At 37.8% G+C, this 21,163-nt stretch overlaps 2 protein-coding genes across 2 annotated transcripts in view; both read right to left on the reverse strand.

Annotated features, from left to right (window-relative positions):
* The window catches only part of LOC113452183 (vomeronasal type-2 receptor 26-like), a 193,539-nt gene that overhangs the window by 128,834 nt on the left and 43,542 nt on the right, over positions 1-21,163 (reverse strand). The gene's annotated exons all lie outside the window — the stretch shown is intronic.
* Positions 920-20,205, reverse strand: LOC148126694 (vomeronasal type-2 receptor 26-like). The gene is made up of 3 exons (XM_087927654.1): positions 20,143-20,205; positions 6,820-6,946; positions 920-2,561 (listed from the first exon to the last, which is right to left on the reverse strand). Exons 1-3 carry the CDS (start codon positions 20,203-20,205, stop codon positions 1,657-1,659), a joined length of 1,095 nt encoding a protein of 364 aa, XP_087783780.1. The 3' UTR covers positions 920-1,656.

Below are 21,163 nucleotides of genomic sequence, written 5' to 3' on the forward strand. Positions count from 1 at the left end.
GCCACTATTTCATTCCAATTCTCAGCCTCCACAGGCCTTGAATAAAGTTCTGTAAATGGATATAAAGTCCATGACATACAGACTTTAAATGAAAATTATCACAAGTTTTCTCTATCCAAGAAGATTCACACAGCTTATTTTTCAATATCTTGTTGTAAATATTCTATTACATCCAATTCAACTCTCACATTATCTTTCGTCTTTTATGTAACAATAGACTTTGATCTTCATGAATAAGCTCTTGAAAAATATTGTTCAATCTATCAGCCAAAACTCATATAAACAGTTTATAATCGCCATTCAATAGCAAAATTGGTCTATAATATATAACTATAAACTACTGTTTATTTATACATAACTATAATTTCCTGGAAGTTTAGGCTTCATGATTAGGATTTTAAAATGTGATTGTCAGTGTTCCAACAACTGATCTAATCAAATCATGAGCCTCGATCCAAACTGCAAAAGAAATATGTATGTATGTATGTATGTATGTATGTATGGCATTCAGCTTTGTTCGGGTATTTTCCCAGGTCATTGTAGTTGTGCTTTTAAAGTTGTAGCAACGTTTCAGCAGAATCTCATCTGCCATCATCAGGCTTCTGTATACATATATATATATATTTTCTATAAATATATAATATATATTTATATATATAAATATATACACACCCCCAGCCAATCAGAACACAGCCAAACCCCCAACCAATGAGAACACCCCCCCACCCAATCAGAACACAGCCAAGCCCCCACCCAATCAAATCAGCCAGTTCTCTGAACTACTCAAAATTTCTGCTACTGGTTCTCCAGAACTGGTCATAACCTGCTGAATACCACCTCTGATGTTGTGAGCTTGATCCCATGTCATTTTCTGCTTTCAAAAACCAAAAACCATTTAAGAATGTGTTTAAGGCAACAGTCTGTGTCTAAAAGTTTATTTTCATCAGGGAGGTTGGTTAAATGTCTGTGACCCCTTCTTCATTCCAATTCTCAGCCTTCCCTGGCCATGAATAAAATTCTCTAAATGGATATAAAATCCATAACATCCAGATATTAAAAAAAACTCATCAAAAGTTTTCTCTGCATCTAAGAAGATTAACACAGCTTGTTTTCAACTCTCACATTGTCTTTTGTCTTTTATGTAACAGTAGACTTTGATCTTCATGAATAAACTCTCGAAAAATATTGTTTAATCTATCAGCCAAAACTAATATAAACAGTTTATAATCACCATTCAATAGGAAAATTGGTCTATAATTTATAAGCATAAGAGCATTTCCTGGAAGCTTAGGCTTCATGATTAGGACTTTAAAATGTGACTCTCAGGGTTTAAACAAATGATCTAATCAAATCATGAGCCTCAAGCCAAACTTCAAAAGAAATCTATATATGTAGCACTATATATACAGTACTGCACTCTATCCATTGCACCACAGTGGCACATTAGACAGATATACTGCCTGGAGAATTCAGAAAAGCTCAGTGGACATTTTGGAATTTTACTATACATGGCTGGGGACACCTCCATTCATTATTCCAAATGCCTTTTAATTATTTCAAGCATAATCACTGGAGCACTTATGAATGGAGAGCAGGTTGACCACTTCCTATGTATGGAGTGTTGGAAAATGTTGAGGCTTAAAATTTCCCTCACATTTATACATTTCTCCTGGTTGTAAGATGTTCTTTTGTATTGAAGTCTGGCCTCAGAATGATAATGTAGCACTTGGGGATGAAGACGCAGACCAGCAGACCAGCACTGGAGGCCAAAATGGAGAAGACCTGCACAGCCACCATGTATTTCCCTTTGGTGCTCAGATAGGTGGGCATGAAGGAGACCCAGACACTGCAGAAGACCAGCATGCTGAAGGTGATCAGCTTGGCTTCGTTGAAGGCCCCAGGGAGATTCCTGGCCAGAAAAGCAACTGTGAAGCAGATGGCAGCCAGGAAGCCCATGTAGCTGAGGGTGAGGTAGAACATGACAACAGAGCCTTCGTTGCATTGCAGGATGATCTCTCCAGACTGGGAGTGGAGGTCAGAGTCAGGGAAAGGAGGAAAAAACCCCAACCAGATGGAGCAGATGATAATTTGGCCAGCAGAACAAGAAAGGATGATAGAGTTGGCCAAGCTCTTTCCCAGCCATCTCTTCAGTTGGTTTCCTGGTTTTGTGGCCAGGAAAGCCAGCACCACTGTAATTGTTTTGGCCAAGAGAGAAGAAATGGCAAGTGAGAAGATGGTGCTGAACACTGCTTGTCGGAGAAGACAGGAGGCTTTCCTTGGTTGACCAATGAAGAGAAAAGGAGACAAGAAGCAAAGCAGGAGGGAGACCAGGAGGATGTAAGAGAGGTCCCGGTTGTTGGCTTTGACAATGGGAGTTTCTCGGTATTTAATGAATATGATTAAAATAAGGGCTGTGGTTAAGAACAAGAATAGGGCAAAAGACACAAGGATGATGCCCAGATTTTCCTCATAAAACAGGAAGCTTATAATTTTGGGGATACATTGGACTCGGTCCTCATTTGGATATTGGTCAGGTGGACACTTGGTGCATTTTTCTGTATCTGAGAATACCAAAAGGTTAATTTTTTTTAACAATCTCTCCATTCACCCAGTCACATTTAAACAAGTAGCTTCTTGGGACAACATCTGATACCAGGAACATTTCCCCAAATGCATGTTTTAACATCTCTTCAGAATAACGTTAATAGGAATACAATTTTCAATATATAAATATTGTACATAGCTAAGGTCTATGGAATTTGGGCAAATCTTGGGAACTGAAAGATTTCATGTTTAATGTACAGAACTTCCATAGGAACTTACAGTATAGGAGATTCATAATGAATCAGTTAACCTTTCTAGATACACTTCCTGAATCCTGCAGGATTACAATACTTAATATTCTGGAATCGGTATATTAAGATATATCTTGTAATATTTAGTAAAACAGCAGGAAAAGCAAGTCTTGCAAATACTTTCGAATGGCTAATGGGAGCATTGGTAATACCAATGGAATGAGGGCTTCCTATTCCTTAACACAACACAAATTGTGGATCACTAATACCTTCCTAGTGAGCCTATAATGAATATTTATTTCTAATTATTTATTTATTGAATTTATATTGCTGCCTATTCACCCATGGTGACTCGAGGGGGCTTCCATAATGTAAAACCATACTTAAAAAAGAACAATAAAAACTAATAAAAAGAATTATAAATCATAAATAAACTAATAAAGTGCAAAAGAACAAAATCTGAAAAAAAAATCACCCAACTTCCACCCCCCACGCCGAAGACAGCAGATCACATGAGCCATTTGATGGGCTCCATCCCATTCTGGGTTCCTCAGGCCCACTGGCAGAACCAGGTCTCAAGTGACTTCTGGAAGAGTATTAGAGTGGCGGCCATTCTAATCTCTGGGGGGAATGATGTTCCAGAGAGAGAGAATCACCACAGAGAAGGCCCTTCTTCTGGGTCCCACCAGGTTTATCTTCCTCAGGGATGTGACCTGCTATATTACCTGACTCCCTGCTCTAATGGGTTGGGTAGATGTGACCAGCAAGAGACAGTCTCTCAGATAACCTGGTCCCAAGCCATGAAGGGCTTTAAAGGTGACAATCAGCCCCCTGAATTGCACCCAGAAGCAAATTGGCAACCAATTCAGCTTCCACAGGAGGGGTGAAACATGTGCACATCGGGTATGCACAAAACCATGTGGCTGTATTTTGCAACAAATGGAGCTTCCGGATGCTCTTCAAGGGCAGCCCCATGTAGAGTGCATTGCAATAATCAAGATGGGAAGTGACTAGGGTATGAGTGGCAATAATACTTCCAAAAATTACCCTAACATAATCTCTCAAGTTGCAAAGATATCTGATGTTCTTAGAACTTAAAATACAGAAGGAAACTGTAAGTGGCTGACAAACTGCACTCAGCCTGTAGCTTAATGTTCCAATATTTGAGGGACTGCCACAAAGAAGAAGCTCAAGCTATTTTCCAAAGAACCATAAGGCAAGACAAGGAACAATGTATTAACTACTCAAGTAAAGAAACAAGCTAGAATTAAAGAGAAATTTCCTAATATTGAGAACAAATAACCAGTGAAATGGCTTATCTTCAGATGTCATGGGTACTCCATTACTGGAGGCTTTTAGGAAGAGACTGGACAGCCATTTGCCTGGAAAGGTATTGGGTCTGCTGCCTGAGCAGGGGGTTGGAATAGATGACCTCCAAGATCCCTTCCAACTCTGTTATTGTTTTCTGTTCAGTTCAGCAGATAAACACATTTTTTAAAAAAACTAGCAGTAGTAAAGCTTGCCCAATCTGCCAAATCCTACTATAACTAGCTCCTTTTCCAAGTCCTTTTCGCTACCCATTCTGTTAGATAATCAATTGGGCAATTAGAAGAACAAGAAAACAATTAAGCTTCAATTTGTCTTTTCACTTGCACTTCCATGAAAATGCTCTGAATGAATTCATTTCCACAAGGCCCCCCCTTTTCTATGGTGTTCTTAGGAATGTAAGTCACCTAACAGTTGGGTTGGAAAATATATAAACCAGGGTAGACATTTTAATACTGCCTCTTTAAGGGAATGCTAAAATTGTAATTGGGTGTGGTTCCTCAAATGGCCATAAGATGGAGCCAGAAACCTGGGTTGTTTAGTTCCTGTCCTGTTGTTGAGAGTGTTGCTGTTCCTTATTGACTGTTACTGATCATCGTTATTTTTGGATTTGATGTAAGTCAGTTACTGAACTGTTTTTGATACTGGACTTTGTTATTGGATTATCCCTGGATTGAAAACTGACTGCTTGAACCATGAATGACTTGGACTGTGTTTGGACTTTGCTTAACCGTTAACTGGAAGTAAAACCTACATTTTACTAAACAGTGTAGCTGTGTGCTATTTGTGTGTTATTCTTCACCACTCTCACTACGTCTCCCTGTGTGCGCTCATTCTCCTAACGGGGAATCACCTCAACACTGGTTATGGGCCCAGGCCATACCAGGCTCAGATAACTGAGAGTTGGTGTGAATACACAGTACTGTATACAGACAGCTGTGTATTGTTTAATTATGGGTTACTATCCTGGTAAAGATGGCACAAGTCACTTCAACAAGTCTATCACTGATAACCCAGTTGGATGGAACAAATTATGTTTCCTGGTCTATGAAGTGCAGTCTACTTCTGCATATAGAAGGTTTATGGAATGTAGTTCAACACCCACTGGATGTAAATGCTTGGGATCCAGAAAATGAGGATGATGCCAAGAAGTAGACTGACTTTAAACTGATCAACAAAAGAGCTCTTTGTATAATTGGACTAACACTTAGTGACCAGCAGCTAGTCCATATTCGTGGAGAAGAGTCTGCTGCTAAGTGTTGGGAGAATTTGAAGAGGATTTATGACACTGTAGGTGCACACATACATCTTACACGTAAACTGTTTAGAGCACATCTTCTGAAAGGTGGAGATATGTTAGCTCATTTGAACTTCATGAAAAGAACTTTTCAAGAGCTACATGAAAAAGAACTGATATTTTCAGAGCTGCATTAAATTTACATCATTCTTTCCTCATTGGATGAAAGTTATCATGATTACGTATCTTCACTGGAAGTCCTGATCAAAGATGAACTGACATTGACTGACATAACTGGAAGGTTGTTAGAAGAAGCAAGAAGATGACTGGATAGAGACCAACTGAGAAAGGAACAACCACGAGAAGAGGATTTGTATACAACTGCCTATACTGTTAGGAAATGTTTACCTTGTGGGGCTGGGGGAAATATAGCTACATTCTGTAAGAAGGGAAAACAACAGAATACTAGTAAACACCAGAAGGCTAAGAAGAATGTTAGTTTAGCTTTGTCTAGCAATTCAACTGTAAACAATGATTTGTGGGTTGTTGATAGTGGAGCATCGCAGTGCATTACTAAAGATAGAGAGAGGTTTATAAAGATGTCTATGAGTAAGCAACATGTATCATTGGCAAATGGATGGAAGATGAAAGCATCTGGTGAAGGTATAGCATATTGTTCATTTGTAAATGAGCATTTATCCATGTTATATGTACCTAAACTGAAATTTAATTTGTTATCAGTAAGGGCTTCAGTTAATATTGGTTATGTAGTAACCATTAGGGGAGATAACTGTATAATAGAGAAGGAGGGTAAAAATGTTACTGCTACTTTAGAGAATGATTTATATGTAATACATGATGACCAGTTGAAGATGGCTAACTCTGTTTATAACAACGTTAAGCCACATGATGAATGTATACATTTACTGCATAGACGTCTGGGGCACATTAATTTCAAAATGCTCAAACAAACTGTTGAATTGTCAGAGGGAGTAAAATTAAAACCCTGTAGCAAGTATTTAAACTGTAATGCTTGTGGCCCAGAGAAAAGCAAGGTTACTCTAGCAAACAGACTTAGTTTAAGATCAAAGAACCTTTAAAGGTTGTGTTTGCTGACATAATTGACAAAACCTAAGATAGGTTTTGTAGCTGGCATGGCTGATCCATGTTTGTTTAAAAAGGAAAGAAATAGTATAATTTCATTGTTGCTATTGTTTACTGATGACATAGCGTTAATCACCAAAACTGAACAAGAAGCTACTAAAATAATTTCACTGTTAGAAAAGAAATTTAAGATAAAACAGTTAGGAGAAATCAAACAATATCTTGGTTTAAAGATAGGTAAAACTAGGGGAGGATACAAAATCTCACAGGCAGATAAAATTAACCAATTACTAAAAAGTTTTAAACTGTGAGCGCTCATTCTCCTAACGGGGAATTACCTTAACAGGTGTGACTCACCTTCCTGAGTGGAGACGGTCCCCTCTGGACAAGGAATGCAGTCATAGCAGCAAACTGACTCTCCTTCTCGAGCCCTCTTGACAAATCCAGGGTGACAATTTTCCACGCATTTGGACTGAGGCAAAGACTAAGCAGAAAAACCAGCAATGCCAAAAAGATATGTTAGCATTCACCATTCATGGAGAATCAAGGTCAAAATGCATATTAGCCAAATAGTCTCTAGCCTTCACTTAGATGAGTCTGAATTGTCTAAATAGTTCCAAATAGTTGAGGAGATACAACTACTGAGAATGTCTTCATTTATTTCATCCCTTTTATCCCAAAGGTGCTTTTTCCAAGAGGCAAATTCCAGTTGCCTCTTGGAAAAAGCACCTTTGGGACATCCATGACCTGGAGGACTGATCATCTCCATAGGCATTCATTCCTTTTGCTTACAGAATGTCTCATTGAAATAAAAGACTTTTATAAGTTAGCAGGGGTGGAATTAAGAAATGATTTAAGCATTAAATGAGAACCAGTGCTTTTATTCTCATGGCTGTATTAAAATTTATTTCTCCGTTCTTCATATATCTATGATTTTAAAATAAGATGGTGTATTTGTGTTAAATTATAGAATCAAAATCCTTCTAAAACATTTATTCTACTAGATTTGTAAAAAAAAGAGAATAAAACTGTGATGAAGAAAGAAGCTTATCACTATGCAAAGTTTTCTTCAAGACTACATTAAAAATTGAAAAGCTGCTTCCCTTTGAAAGTGATCTAAAATAGTCTCTCGGTTAAGATACATAGGAAAAGGTCCTTACAATTACAGGTGTTAACCTTAAAACAAGAGGGTCCTTGTTTATTTGTACATTTTATTTTAATTTATATGGCTGCCCTCTTAGTTATATGAGACTGAAACCAAGTCCCTAGTGCCTAAAGTGTAGTTAGATGACCGAGAGATAAGGTCATGAGGACATGTCCCTAAAAATGTCAAGCATCTTTTGGCTGCAGGAGATTAACATGAATATGAGCCCTTTGTTGGAAAAAGTTACAGCAAGGCTAATATTGGGCACACATGTAAAAATCAAGCTAAGGCTTATTTTTGGGATAGGTCTTAGTTCCAGGGAAACATGGTATCTATCTATCTATCTGTCTGTCTGTCTGTCTGTCTGTCTGTCTATCTATCTATCTATCTATCTATCCATTAATTTATATTTCTGCCATCTTGATTAAATTACATTAAAACAAAGTATGTAGTTTCTAGAACTATCAATAGATGACAGAGATAAAGTCATGACAATTCCCTCAATGCTGTCCAACTATTTACAAAGTCTGCACTACTATTACTATTAATCTCCTCATCACTCCTTATCACCCATCCCCTGCTATTTGTGACTGTATGACTGTAACTTTGTCACTTGTATCCTTACAATTTATATAGACTGTTTCCTAATATGATTTGATTGTTTATCTATGACTATTATTGATTGCTTACCTATTATATTTGATTACTTTCCTATGACTATTATTAAGTGTTGTACCTTATTATTCTTGACTCTCGATGAATGTATATTTTCTTTTATGTATATAGAGAGCATTTGCACCAAGACAAATTCCTTGTGTGTCAAATCACGCTTGGCCAATAAAAGAATTTAAAAAAATTTCCAGTGTTGCCTCTGCTTTTTATCTTGACCATCAAAGTGCTTTTAAATCAGATTAGACAAAGAAAGGAGATAATTGGACTGAAGAGCAAAAAATAAGAATATAAAGTACAGGCGTTTGCGGAAGACTTAGTGTTTTTTGTGGAAGATCCAATGGAGTCAGGGACCTATCTAATTCAAGAATTAGAAGAATATGGGTTGGTAGCAGGACTAAAAATGAATAAAGATAAAACAAAAGTAATAACCAAAAACTTGATAGAAAGTAAAAAAAAAAAAGAATTGGAAAGGAAATTGGGATTACAAAGTGTCAGAAAACTTAAATATCTAGGAATTTGGTTAACAGGAAGATGCTCTTCCATAAAAGAGCATAATTATATGAAATTACTTTCACAGATAAAGAAAGATCTTGCTATTTGGGGAAAATTACAATTATCACTATTAGGCTGAATAGTGGCCATAAAAATGAACATACTACCAAAACTATTATATTATTTTCAAATCATACCTATAAAATTGAATAAGAAATTTTTTTCAGGAATTAGATAGGACGGTAATGAAATTTATATGGATGGGGAAAAAAAGCACGAATAAAATTGAAAATGTTACAAGATAGTAGAACCAGAGATGGCCTTGGACTCCCAAAATGGGAAACATATTATCAAGCAGCAATTTTACTATGGGTTAAGGAGTGGATAAACTTAAAAAATAAAAGAATTTTGGCAATAGAAGGTCATGACCTCCAAATTGGGTGCCATGCCTTCCTATGGGATAAAAAGAATAAGATACACTCCTATTTCCATAGACATTTGATAAGGGACTCACTTTTACAAACATGGGAGAAAATAATAATAATAAAAAAGCATTATTTGAAAAGACCAAACTGGATCTCACCTATGGAAGCTATATTATATCCAAATGCAAGGGACATTTAAAAAATGATTAGATATAAAGAATTGGTAGATGAACAGGGGGAATTAAAAACACTGGATAAACTAAAAGAACAAGGGAAAATATTAGACTGGTGGGTATATTTGCAAATTCAAACTAAATTTAAGAAAGATGTAAAGGAGCTAGGGATAGACAACAAATGGTCAAAATTGGGAGTGTCCTATCAAATTCTGTACCTGTCAACAGTGGTGCCCCCCAAGGCAGTGTTTTAGGACCAACTCTCTTCATACTCTACATAAATGACCTCTGTGATCATATTAAGAGCAACTGTGTTTTCTTCGCTGATGAAGTAAAACTATTCAACACCAAAGATAATACTGTTACCTTTCAAAAAGACCTTGACTATGTATCAGAATGGTCAAACAAATGGCAACTTCAAATCTCAACAAATAAATGCTGTGTCCTACATATCAGCAAAAAAATAATAATCAAAAAATAAAATATAGGCTGAATAGTCAAGACTTTGTTGATGATCCAAACTCTGTCAAGGATCTTGGAGTACTCATCTCTAATGATCTAAGTGCCAGAGCCCACTGTAACTACATACCCAAAAAGGCGTTAAGAGTTGTTAACCTAATCTTACGTAGCTTTTTCTTTGGTAATATTACACTAATAACTAGAGCATACAAAACATTTACTAGACCAATACTTGAATACAGCTCATCAGTCTGGAACCCACATTACATATCTGATATTAACACAGTTGAGAAAGTCCAGAAATATTTCATAAGAAGAGTTCTCCACTCCTCTACTCATTGCAGAAGATCTTATGCCACCAGACTTGAAATGCTAGACCTAGAAAATCTACGCCGCCTCCAGTCCAATCTAAATATAGTCTATAAAATCACACATTGCAATGTCCTATCTGTCAATGAATACTTCAGTTTCAACCATAACAACACAAGACCAAACAATAGATACAAACTCAAGGTTAATCGCACCAAACTTGATTGCAGGAAATACGACTTCAGCAACAGAGTGGTCAATGTCTGGAATACTCTACCTGACTCTGTGGTTTCTTCCCGAAACCCCAAATCTTTAACCTTAGACTTTCTACTATTGACCTTACCCCTTTCCTAAGTGGTTTGTAGGGGGCGTGCATAAGCACACCAACCTGCCTACCATCCCTGTCCTATTGTTTCTTTTATTTTTTTATTTTTCTTATATGTATCCATTATACTTTTAAGATTATAACATTCAATATAATACATAACTTCCAATCAAATTCTGCTTGATACATTCTTAAAATACACACTATAATCTTAAAAATTATATATATGTATGGCATTCAGCTTTGTTCGGGTATTTTCCCACATCATTGTAGTTGTGCTTTTAAAGTTGTAGCTACAATTTAAAAGCACAACTACAATGATGTGGGAAAATAATTCAACAAAGCTGAATGCCATACATGTAAGTACCACTGAAAACTTAAGAATATATCTATCTATCTATCTATCTATCTATCTATCTATCTATCTATCTATCTATCTATCTATCTATATGGATCTTTGGTTGTTGGGTTTTCTCTCAGAAGATTCGAAGTATCTAGGCAATGTTTCGATGAAGTCTCATTCATCATCTTCAGGCTTCTGTCTTTGGCTCTTGCATCTCTGAGAAGCAAGAGCCAAGACAGAAGCCTGAAGATGATGAATGAGACTTCATCAAACGTTGCCTAGATATCAATCTTACGTGGGAGAAAACCCGAACAACCAAAGATCCACATACAAATACCCATGAAACCTCAGAAAACATATATATATATATGTATGTATGTATGTATGTATGTATGTATGTATGTTATGTCTCACCTATATTCATAGATTAGAATACAAGGTTTCAGAATTCAAAATATTCAAGCAAGAACACAACCGGATTCAAAAGGGTTAATAGCACTGTTTTCCAGTCCTTGACAGACTTCCTGGAACCTGTCAGGCTAATCAGAATTGTCCATAAATCACAAGGCCACTCCATATGTATTCTTTCGACTCATCAAACACTTTGCTTCCAAGCGAAGTTTGAGAGTCAGCACGCCTGTTTAAATCACCTGGATAGGCGTGTCAGTCTCTCCAATCAATGTCTGGCCTGATGCCTTTCTTCAGATTGACGTTTCCTGGTTCTCCTAGTTCTAGCATCAATCCACGATCTGTCAGTTTCCTCACTGGAAACTTCTGTCTCATTTTGTTGATCATTTGCTGCATGAACGAAGTTGAAGGTTCTGGGGAGGATTGTCTCTGCAACAATCTCTCATCCTCTTGGCTCACGTCTGTGTCCTCTGATAATTCAGACTCCACATTCACAGCAGGCTCCAACCTTCCATCTTCAGAGTCATCAGAGTCAAAACTCCCAGCAGGATCGATCCTTCCAGTCACAATATATATATATATATATATATATATATATATATATATATATATATATATATATATATATATGTGGATCTTTGGTTGTTCGGGTTTTCTCCGCGTAAGATTCAAGTATCTAGGCAACGTTTCGATGAAGTCTCATTCATCATCTTCAGGCTTCTGTCTCCGGCTCTGTGCTTTTCAGAGTAATGTGAGATTGCAGCTGCTTCCTCCTTTTAACTGCCAGTGGGGGTGGGACTTGATTGGGTGGGGGCTTGGCTGTGTTCTGATTGGGTGGGGGTGTGTTCTCATTGGTAGGGGTTTGGTTGTGTTCTGATTGGTTGGGGGTTAGCCGTGTTCTGATTGGTTGGAGGCGTGTTCTGTTCAGGTGGGGGCTTGGCTGTGCTCGGTTAGTCTTAGTTGCTGGGGGATTTGAGCTGGTGAGTTGTGATCTTGCTGTTTGGCTTCTAGTTCGTGGTCCTGTTGCATCTTCATAGTGGGTGTCGGTTTGCTTCATGTATGGCTCGGAGGGGTTTGAAGTGGGTAGTGATGCAGCTGTAGTGCAGCTTCTGGTCCATGGTCGTGTCTCATCTTCTGAGTGGGTGAGAGTCTGTTTTCTACATGGAAGTGTGGTGGTGGCATCTTGTGTGGCTCTCATGGGTGTGGGTCTGGTGTCCTTCTTCATGTTAGGTACTCGTCTGTTCATGAGGGCGGGTTTCCAAATGGCTGGAAGGCGGGAAGTGTCATCTCGCTTGTTCATGCTGTGTGGGCGTTTTTCTATCTCTATGGCTTCTCTGATTATTCTGCTATTGAAGTGTTCGGTTTTGGCGATAGTTCTGGTGTTTTTAAAATCAATTTCATGTCCTGTGGCTTTGAGGTGTTGGACCAGGGAAGAGGTCGTTTCTTCTTTTTTGATTGAGTTCTTATGTTCTTCAATGCGTGCATTTATTCTTCTGTTAGTTTGTCCAATGTATGTGGTAGGGCAGGCAGTGCAGGGGATTTCGTATACTCCTTGGTTTTCTAATTCGATTTTGTCTTTGGGGTTTCTTAGGATGGTGGATATTTTTCTGTTTGTGCAGAATGCTGTTTTGATGTTGTGTTTTTGGAGGATCTTGCTGATTTTGTCTGTAGTGCCTTTTATATATGGGAGGAGGGCTTTGCCGTTTTCTTGTTCTCTGTCTTGGATTTTGGTTGGGGTTTCTTTTTGGATTAGGTGGGTAATCTTCTTTCTTTGGAATCCATTGGCTGTAAGTACATTGGTGAGAGTGTGTAGTTCGGTTTTTTGGTGTTGTTCATCGGCTAAGCATTTTGTTCTGGAGATGAGTGTCTTGGCTACGGAATTGATATACACAAAGAAGGAACCCCACTCAGACCAATAGTCAGCTCCATAGGCTCACCTCTACAAAACCTAGCCAAATTTCTCGCCAAACAACTACAACCTTATGCAGAATCCATCAACTCACACGTAAGAAACTCATTCCAGTTCATCGAGATCATAAAGAAACAAAACTTACAACCCAGCGACCTACTAGTAAGCTTCGATGTCATATCCCTCTTCACCCAAGTGCCAATAAAAGAAGCCTTGACAGCCATCCAAAACAAATACAACCCCCAAGCACATCCTAGATCTAACCAACCACTGCCTATCCAATACATACTTCACCTACAATGGACAAAAATACAAACAAATAGAAGGAGCACCCATGGGATCACCCTCTCACCTGTCATCGCTAACCTCTACATGGAACACTTTGAAACACAAGCTCTAGAAAATACGACCACAAACCCAAACTCTGGCTCAGATACGTAGATGACACCTTCATAATCTGGCCACATGGGAAAGAAAAACTGAACAACTTCCTCACACACCTCAACAGCCTACACCCCAAAATACAATTCACCATGGAAACAGAAGCCAACAACCAACTTCCCTTCCTAGATGTCTTGGTATACAAAAGATCCAATGGCTCCCTAGGACACACCATCTACCAGAAGAAAACACACACTAACCGCTATCTACATGCACTCTCACACCACCACCCAGCACAGATCAATTCCGTAGCCAAGACACTCATCTCCAGAACAAAATGCTTAGCCGATGAACAACACCAAAAACCGAACTACACACTCTCACCAATGTACTTACAGCCAATGGATTCCAAAGAAAGAAGATTACCCACCTAATCCAAAAAGAAACCCCAACCAAAATCCAAGACAGAGAACAAGAAAACGGCAAAGCCCTCCTCCCATATATAAAAGGCACTACAGACAAAATCAGCAAGATCCTCCAAAAACACAACATCAAAACAGCATTCTGCACAAACAGAAAAATATCCACCATCCTAAGAAACCCCAAAGACAAAATCGAATTAGAAAACCAAGGAGTATACGAAATCCCCTGCACTGCCTGCCCTACCACATACATTGGACAAACTAACAGAAGAATAAATGCACGCATTGAAGAACATAAGAACTCAATCAAAAAGAAGAAACGACCTCTTCCCTGGTCCAACACCTCAAAGCCACAGGACATGAAATTGATTTTAAAAACACCAGAACTATCGCCAAAACCGAACACTTCAACAGCAGAATAATCAGAGAAGCCATAGAGATAGAAAACGCCCACACAGCATGAACAAACGAGATGACACTTCCCGCCTTCCAGCCATTTGGAAACCCGCCTCATGAACAGACGAGTACCTAACATGAAGAAGGACACCAGACCCACACCCATGAGAGCCACACAAGATGCCACCACCACACTTCCATGTAGAAAACAGACTCTCACCCACTCAGAAGATGAGACACGACCATGGACCAGAAGCTGCACTACAGCTGCATCACTACCCACTTCAAACCCTCCGAGCCATACATGAAGCAAACCGACACCCACTATGAAGATGCAACAGGACCACGAACTAGAAGCCAAACAGCAAGATCACAACTCACCAGCTCAAATCCCCAGCAACTAAGACTAACCGAGCACAGCCAAGCCCCCACCTGAACAGAACACGCTCCAACCAATCAGAACACGGCTAACCCCCAACCAATCAGAACACAACCAAACCCCTACCAATGAGAACACACCCCACCCAATCAGAACACAGCCAAGCCCCCACCCAATCAAGTCCCACCCCCACTGGCAGTTAAAAGGAGGAAGCAGCTGCAATCTCACATTACTCTGAAAAGCACAGAGCCGGAGACAGAAGCCTGAAGATGATGAATGAGACTTCATCGAAACGTTGCCTAGATACTTGAATCTTACGCGGAGAAAACCCGAACAACCAAAGATCCACATATAAATACCCGCGAGAACCTCAGAAAACAATATATATATATATATATATATATATATATATATATATATATATATATATATATATATATATATATATATATATATATATATATAGATCTTTGGTTGTTCGGGTTTTCTCCGCGTAAGATTTGAAGTATCTAGGCAACGCGTTCGATGAAGTCTCATTCATCATCTTCAGGCTTCTGTCTCCAGCTCTGTGCTTCTCAGAGTAATGGAGATTGCAGCTGCTTCCTCCTTTTAACTGCCAGTGGGGGTGGAACTTGATTGGGTGGGGGCTTGGCTGTGTTCTGATTGGGTGGGGTGTGTTCTCATTGGTAGGGGTTTGGCTGTGTTCTGATTGGTTGGGGGTTAGCCGTGTTCTGATTGGTTGGAGGCGTGTTCTGTTCAGGAGGGGCTTGGTTGTGCTCAGGTTAGTTTTAGTTGCTGGGGGATTTGAGCTGGAGAGTTGTGATCTTGCTGTTTGGCTTCTAGTTCGTGGTCCTGCTGCATCTTCATAGTGGGTGTTGGTTTGCTTCATGTATGGCTCAGAGGGGTTTGAAGTGGGTAGTGATGCAGCTGCAGTGCAGCTTCTGGTCCATGGTCGTTTCTCATTTTCTGAATGGGTGGGAGTCTGTTTTCTACATGGAAGTGTGGTGGTGGCATCTTGTGTGGCTCTCATGGGTGTGGGTCCAGTGTCCTTCTTCATGTTAGGTACTCGTCTGTTCATGAGGGCGGGTTTCCAAATGGCTGGAAGGCGGGAGGTGTCATCTCGTTTGTTCATGCTGTGTGGCGTTTTTCTATCTCTATGGCTTCTCTGATTATTCTGCTGTTGAAGTGTTCGGTTTTGGCGATAGTTCTGGTATTTTTAAAATCAATTTCATGTCCTGTGGCTTTGAGGTGTTGGACCAGGGAAGAGGTCGTTTTCTTCTTTTTGATTGAGTTCTTATGTTCTTCTTCAATGCGTGCGCTTATTCTTCTGTTAGTTTGTCCAATGTATGTGTTAGGGCAGGCTGTGCAGGGGATTTCGTATACTCCTTGGTTTTACCCCCACCCAATCAGAACACAGCCAAGCCCCCACCCAATCAAGTTCCACCCCCACTGGCAGTTAAAAGGAGGAAGCAGCTGCAATCTCCATTACTCTGAGAAGCACAGAGCTGGAGACAGAAGCCTGAAGATGATGAATGAGACTTCATCGAAACGTTGCCTAGATACTTCAAATCTTACGCGGGAGAAAACCGAACAACCAAAGATCTACATATAAATACCCATGAGAACCTCAGAAAACAAATATATATATATATATATATATATATATATATATATATATATATATATATATATATATATATATTCTGAGGTTCTCGTGGGTATTTGTATGTGGATCTTTATATTTGAAGTGTCTAGGCAGCGTTCGATGAATATCATGAGAGTTCATATATATATATATATATATATATATATATATATATATATAAACAAAACACTCATTCCATTCCAATTCAATTCTATCATTAATATTCATTAACATCTTAACATCTTTAACATTTCTTTTCAATTGAATATTATACTTCCTTGTGAACACTTATAAACTTTCCATAATTAATTCTTTTTTCCCCATATTTCTCTTCACTTATATTTTTATAAATCACTAATAATAATTAAAATGTTCCCCTCCTTTCCTACTTTAATTCTTTCATTCACTTTATTTCATTTATTTATTAACAAACATTCCATTATATTACAATAAATATTTGATCCATCATTTTAGTCATATTTTCTGAAATTATTTCTATTTGTAATATAACAATACTATCTTATGTACCTTTGCAGAATCCCTTTTTCAATTAAGTTTTCACCCATTATCTCTAAACAGGCTTATACGTTCAATCCTTAGAACTTTCCCTGTTTCTCTATATCTTGTTTCTGTCTTTTACAACTTCTTTTTCTTTCCTTCTTCCCCCTCTTCTTCTCCCTCCCCTTTTTACCCCCTTGTCTCTCTACTTCTAATTCTCTCTTCTGTAATCTCCTCTTCTGTCGCTTTCTAATATTATACTTATTTTTCAAACTATTCTTTTTTATTGTTTATATATGGAATGTTTTTCCATATATGGTGGCAATGTATAGAGGTCAAAATATACTGGAAGAAAATACAGAAATGCCTTTTTCTTTTGTAAAAAAATTATTTGGGTTTTCACAAAAAACATAATACAAATAAAACATCTTTTTTTGAAAATACCATGATCCCGGGTTATCACTTCTTCATACAGACACAAACTCAATTTCATGTTCATCTTTGTGTTCTATTCCATGTCTTATTACTGTTTTACATTTTCTACATAGTTTTTCCCCTCCTTTGATTTTCTCATCTTTAGTTTTAATTATCTCATATCTCAATTCAAATAATTCTATTTCTACTTTTGTCTGTCCTGTTTCAATTTCATATTATCTTTTCTCATTAAGCAAATTTTCCCCTGTAGTTACTAATTGCAGTATGACACCTTTATATCTTTTAATTTTATCCATTCAACTCTTATTTAAGCTTCAATTTATACTTTTAAGATTATAACATTCAATATAATACATACTTTCAATCCTTAGACCTTTTCCCTGTTTCTCTATATCTTGTTTCTGTCTTTTATAACTTCTTTTCCTTTCCTTCTTCCCCCTCTTCTTCTCCCTCCCCCTTTTACCCCCTTGTCTCTCTACTTCTAATTCTCTCTTCTGTAATCTCCTCTTCTGTTGCTTTCTAATATTATACTTATTTTTCAAACTATTCTTTTTTATTGTTTTTTCAAATCTTACACTTTTCACTCTCTTTCCCCCCTTTCCTTTCCCCCCCCCACATAAAATTAGGTGATCATTAAAGATGGCTTCTTCTTTGTCCCGATCTTCTTGTTCTGTAAGCGTTTCTTTTTGTTTCTCATAGTTCCAGATCTCCATTTCTAAGAATTGAAATACGAAGCCAAAAGAACCTCTCCCTTCTTGCAAATCTTCTTTCTGTTTTTTAAGTTCCATTTTCAGTTCTTCTAAGAGTGATGTCATTTTAAACATTTTTAAACAACCACCCAATTAATTTTAGTCATTTAAATGCAATAGCCCAAAATCCCAAAATCATCAAGTGATCCAAATAATCCAAAGCTGTTTCTTCTTGCTTCTTTTTTCCACTTTCTCTTCCTGGGGTTCTATTATTTTGTTGCCAAGTTTCAGTTAAAATGTATCTTTTAGGAATCTTGTTAAGGTTTCACTGTAAATTCCTTTTAGTTCCAGGCAGTCTCCTCCATTTTTCCAGATCCTGCCCTTTTATTCTTTTTCTCTGCTTTCCTGCTTTTAAAAGCTTTTAAGTATCCAGAAAACTTTATTATCCCTTTGACATTTTATTTTCAGCTTAAATGCCTATTAATGTCAAAGTGGATTTTTTTTTTCAATTTCTTGCTTAAGTCTCTTAGATGTCAGTATAAGGAAGGGTAGAGGGAAAAAAAACAAATCCTTTCCCTTCCCTCTCTCCTTCGGTGCTTCAAAATCTTCTTTGGGAACAATGTTATTTTTTATAGTTTAAATTCCAGGGTACCTTATGTTGTTGTTTTTCAGTTTAACCCAGTCAACCAAAACTTTCTCTTCTTATCTTCCTCCTGCACATTCTTTTCCAGTCGAGTTCTTCTTTGAGGTGGCCATTTCTGACCATCGCTGCAACCGCCTTTGGGAAAGGGAGTAATGGCCAGCTGGGGAGGAGAGATGCAGCTCTCCTTGACCCTGCTGGCAGTCTCCCCACTCTTCATCACCTCTACAGGGTGGCTTAACCCCAAAACCACTCCTGCAGTGAGCACAGATTGAAACTGCACACGATTGCGGATTTCAGTCTATCGCCAAAGGAGCTCAAACCATAAATCCCAGAAATGGCTTTTTGAGATTACAAAATATAAATTGAAATTGGAACCCAAAACAGTTTTATTAGGTATGATTAAAGGGAATTTAAGTAAAGATAAAAAATACTTTATTGTACATATCTTAACTGCAGCAAGAATCACGTTAGCACAAAATTGGAAGAGTGATAAAATAGCACCAGAGAAATTTTGATTCAAAAAATAATGGACTGTGCTGAGCTAGATAAATTCACTATGGAACTGAAAGGCAAGGAGGATAGGTGGTAGGAATGCATGAAGAATAAGGATAAAAATAATGTATAGCCACAAAATAAGAAACATGTATATACAATGACACAATAGCTGTTAATGGAAATGAGATTTTTGTATTTTTTGTTCTTAAAGAATAAAAATAAAAAATAAAAAAGAATTCTATGCTATATTTCCCTCAAAAACTCAAGCATCTTTTGCTGCAGGAGATAAACCTGAATATGAACACTTTGTTGGACAAGGTCATTTAAAGGCCCAGCTAGACATCCAAAACAAGGTCCTTTCTGTCGAAGAACTACAATGAGGTGACACCAACTGGCATGGAGAGACAGACTCACATTTATTATTAGGTAAATTTGGAGCTTCATTTCTGCTCAGCAAGACTTCATGTAGGAAGCAATCATGATAAACAATGTCATTCAAGGGTTATCAGATGAAATCCCCAGTCAAAAGCGAAATCTAAGTAACATTTCCTTTCAAATTATTCCTTGCTATTTCCAATATATTTTTTTTTATCAATTGAAGTCCTTTTCACTGCTCCAGTTTTCTGGGGCAGGGCATTATCTCACATCAGACCAGTCATTGTGATTTCAAGTGAATTCAATACCTTGGGCTTCTTTCCAATAGTCAGGAGACCTAGTGCTCGATCCCACTGGGCTGAAAGGAAACCATGGATAATTATGGCCACATCTGGCCTGCTTAAAAGATTACTGACTATAGTTCTTCCTTTTTAAGGGGCATTGGTGCAAAGCCAAGACAATCTGAATGCCAAGGCATGTTTGTTGACCAAGGTCATGTCTTCTTCCCACTTCATTCAATTCATTCGAAACCTGAACTCGGGAACTCTTTAACAGAATTGCTTCTCTTTTGCTATTTTAGAACAAGGAGCAAGAAAAATTGAATCTATCGGTACCATGATCATCAGTACTTGAGAGCCTGTGTCATCACTTTTATGGAAATACCAGATTGTCTAGGATGTACAAGAGGGGCCATGATCTGTGTTCTGAAAATTTGTCATCCAGCATCTTAAGCTGAACAGTGCAGAATCTGCTTAAATCAATATTCAGTATTTTAGCATGAAAAGGACACCTGCCTTTCAAGCAATCTAAAAAAAAAGTGTGAGATTTCTACTCTCCACATTTAATTCTCTGTGAAGGTCAACCACCTTGTTGACTAGGTTAAGCCGACTTGAAATGTGTGCTCAGGCTTTGGATAGGTAGAGAGTGGACACCAATATTTATCCTACCTTATTGAAAAAGTTTAGCAATGACAGAGTATTTTTACTGACTGTAAATCTCTGCCTTTCAAAACTCCCCAGTTGCTCGTCGATGGGATCCAACCCAGGAATAAAAATCCAGGTTATGACTTTCAGATCTGCTGTTACATCTCCATTTTGGTCCAAGTACAATTTCCGATGGGAAATATTGCAAAATTCATTCTTCTCCAGAAATGGATGGAACTAGAACAGAAATATCCAGGAATTTTAAAAGCAGAAACCTTGGTTTCTTATCCCAGGTGGTTTTTTCACTTTTGAGACTTTCATCTACTGTTGTCAAAGTGGCAAATATAGTGAGTTGGGAGAACAAGTGTTACCACTTTCTTCAAAAGTGAAAGAGGCTCTGACAAATTGGTTAATCATATAGTGGAAAAAAAAACGTATTGACAAAATGTAATTGACCAAATTTGCCTTTTAAAGGGAAACTTTTAGAGCTCATCAGAAATAAATTGAATAAAGAAACAAATAATGAGATTATTCATAAATCTCTTGGGGGGGGAAAGAAAGCATGGAGTTCTCAAAAAGAAAGTTGCCAGACTAATCTTCTCCCAAGTAGACCAGATGGGAAACCGAACTATGTGAAATAGTTCTACATTATTGTAAAAAGGTACATTAAAAGACTCTTACAAGTCTTATAGAACAAATCTCCTAACGACACATTTGTTTTCTCATACTAATACTTAAATACTTACTAAAATGGTCTGAAA

Source organism: Pseudonaja textilis, chromosome 2, assembly GCF_049901715.1.
Source record: "Pseudonaja textilis isolate UNSWEBS1 chromosome 2, rPseTex1.2, whole genome shotgun sequence".
Lineage (NCBI taxonomy): Eukaryota > Metazoa > Chordata > Lepidosauria > Squamata > Elapidae > Pseudonaja > Pseudonaja textilis.

What these genes read in the sequence shown, in the direction of transcription:
- LOC148126694 (XM_087927654.1), bottom strand. Translation starts at nt 20,205, where the DNA reads ATGCTGGATGACAAATTTTCAGAACACAGATCATGGCCCCTCTTGTAC. An exon ending in TGTACATCCTAGACAATCTG is followed by an intron (nt 6,947 to 20,142) that starts GTATTTCCATAA and finishes TTTTCTGCTTAG; the next exon opens with TCTTTGCCTCAGTCCAAATG. An exon ending in GACCGTCTCCACTCAGGAAG is followed by an intron (nt 2,562 to 6,819) that starts GTGAGTCACACC and finishes TGGTATTCTCAG; the next exon opens with ATACAGAAAAATGCACCAAG.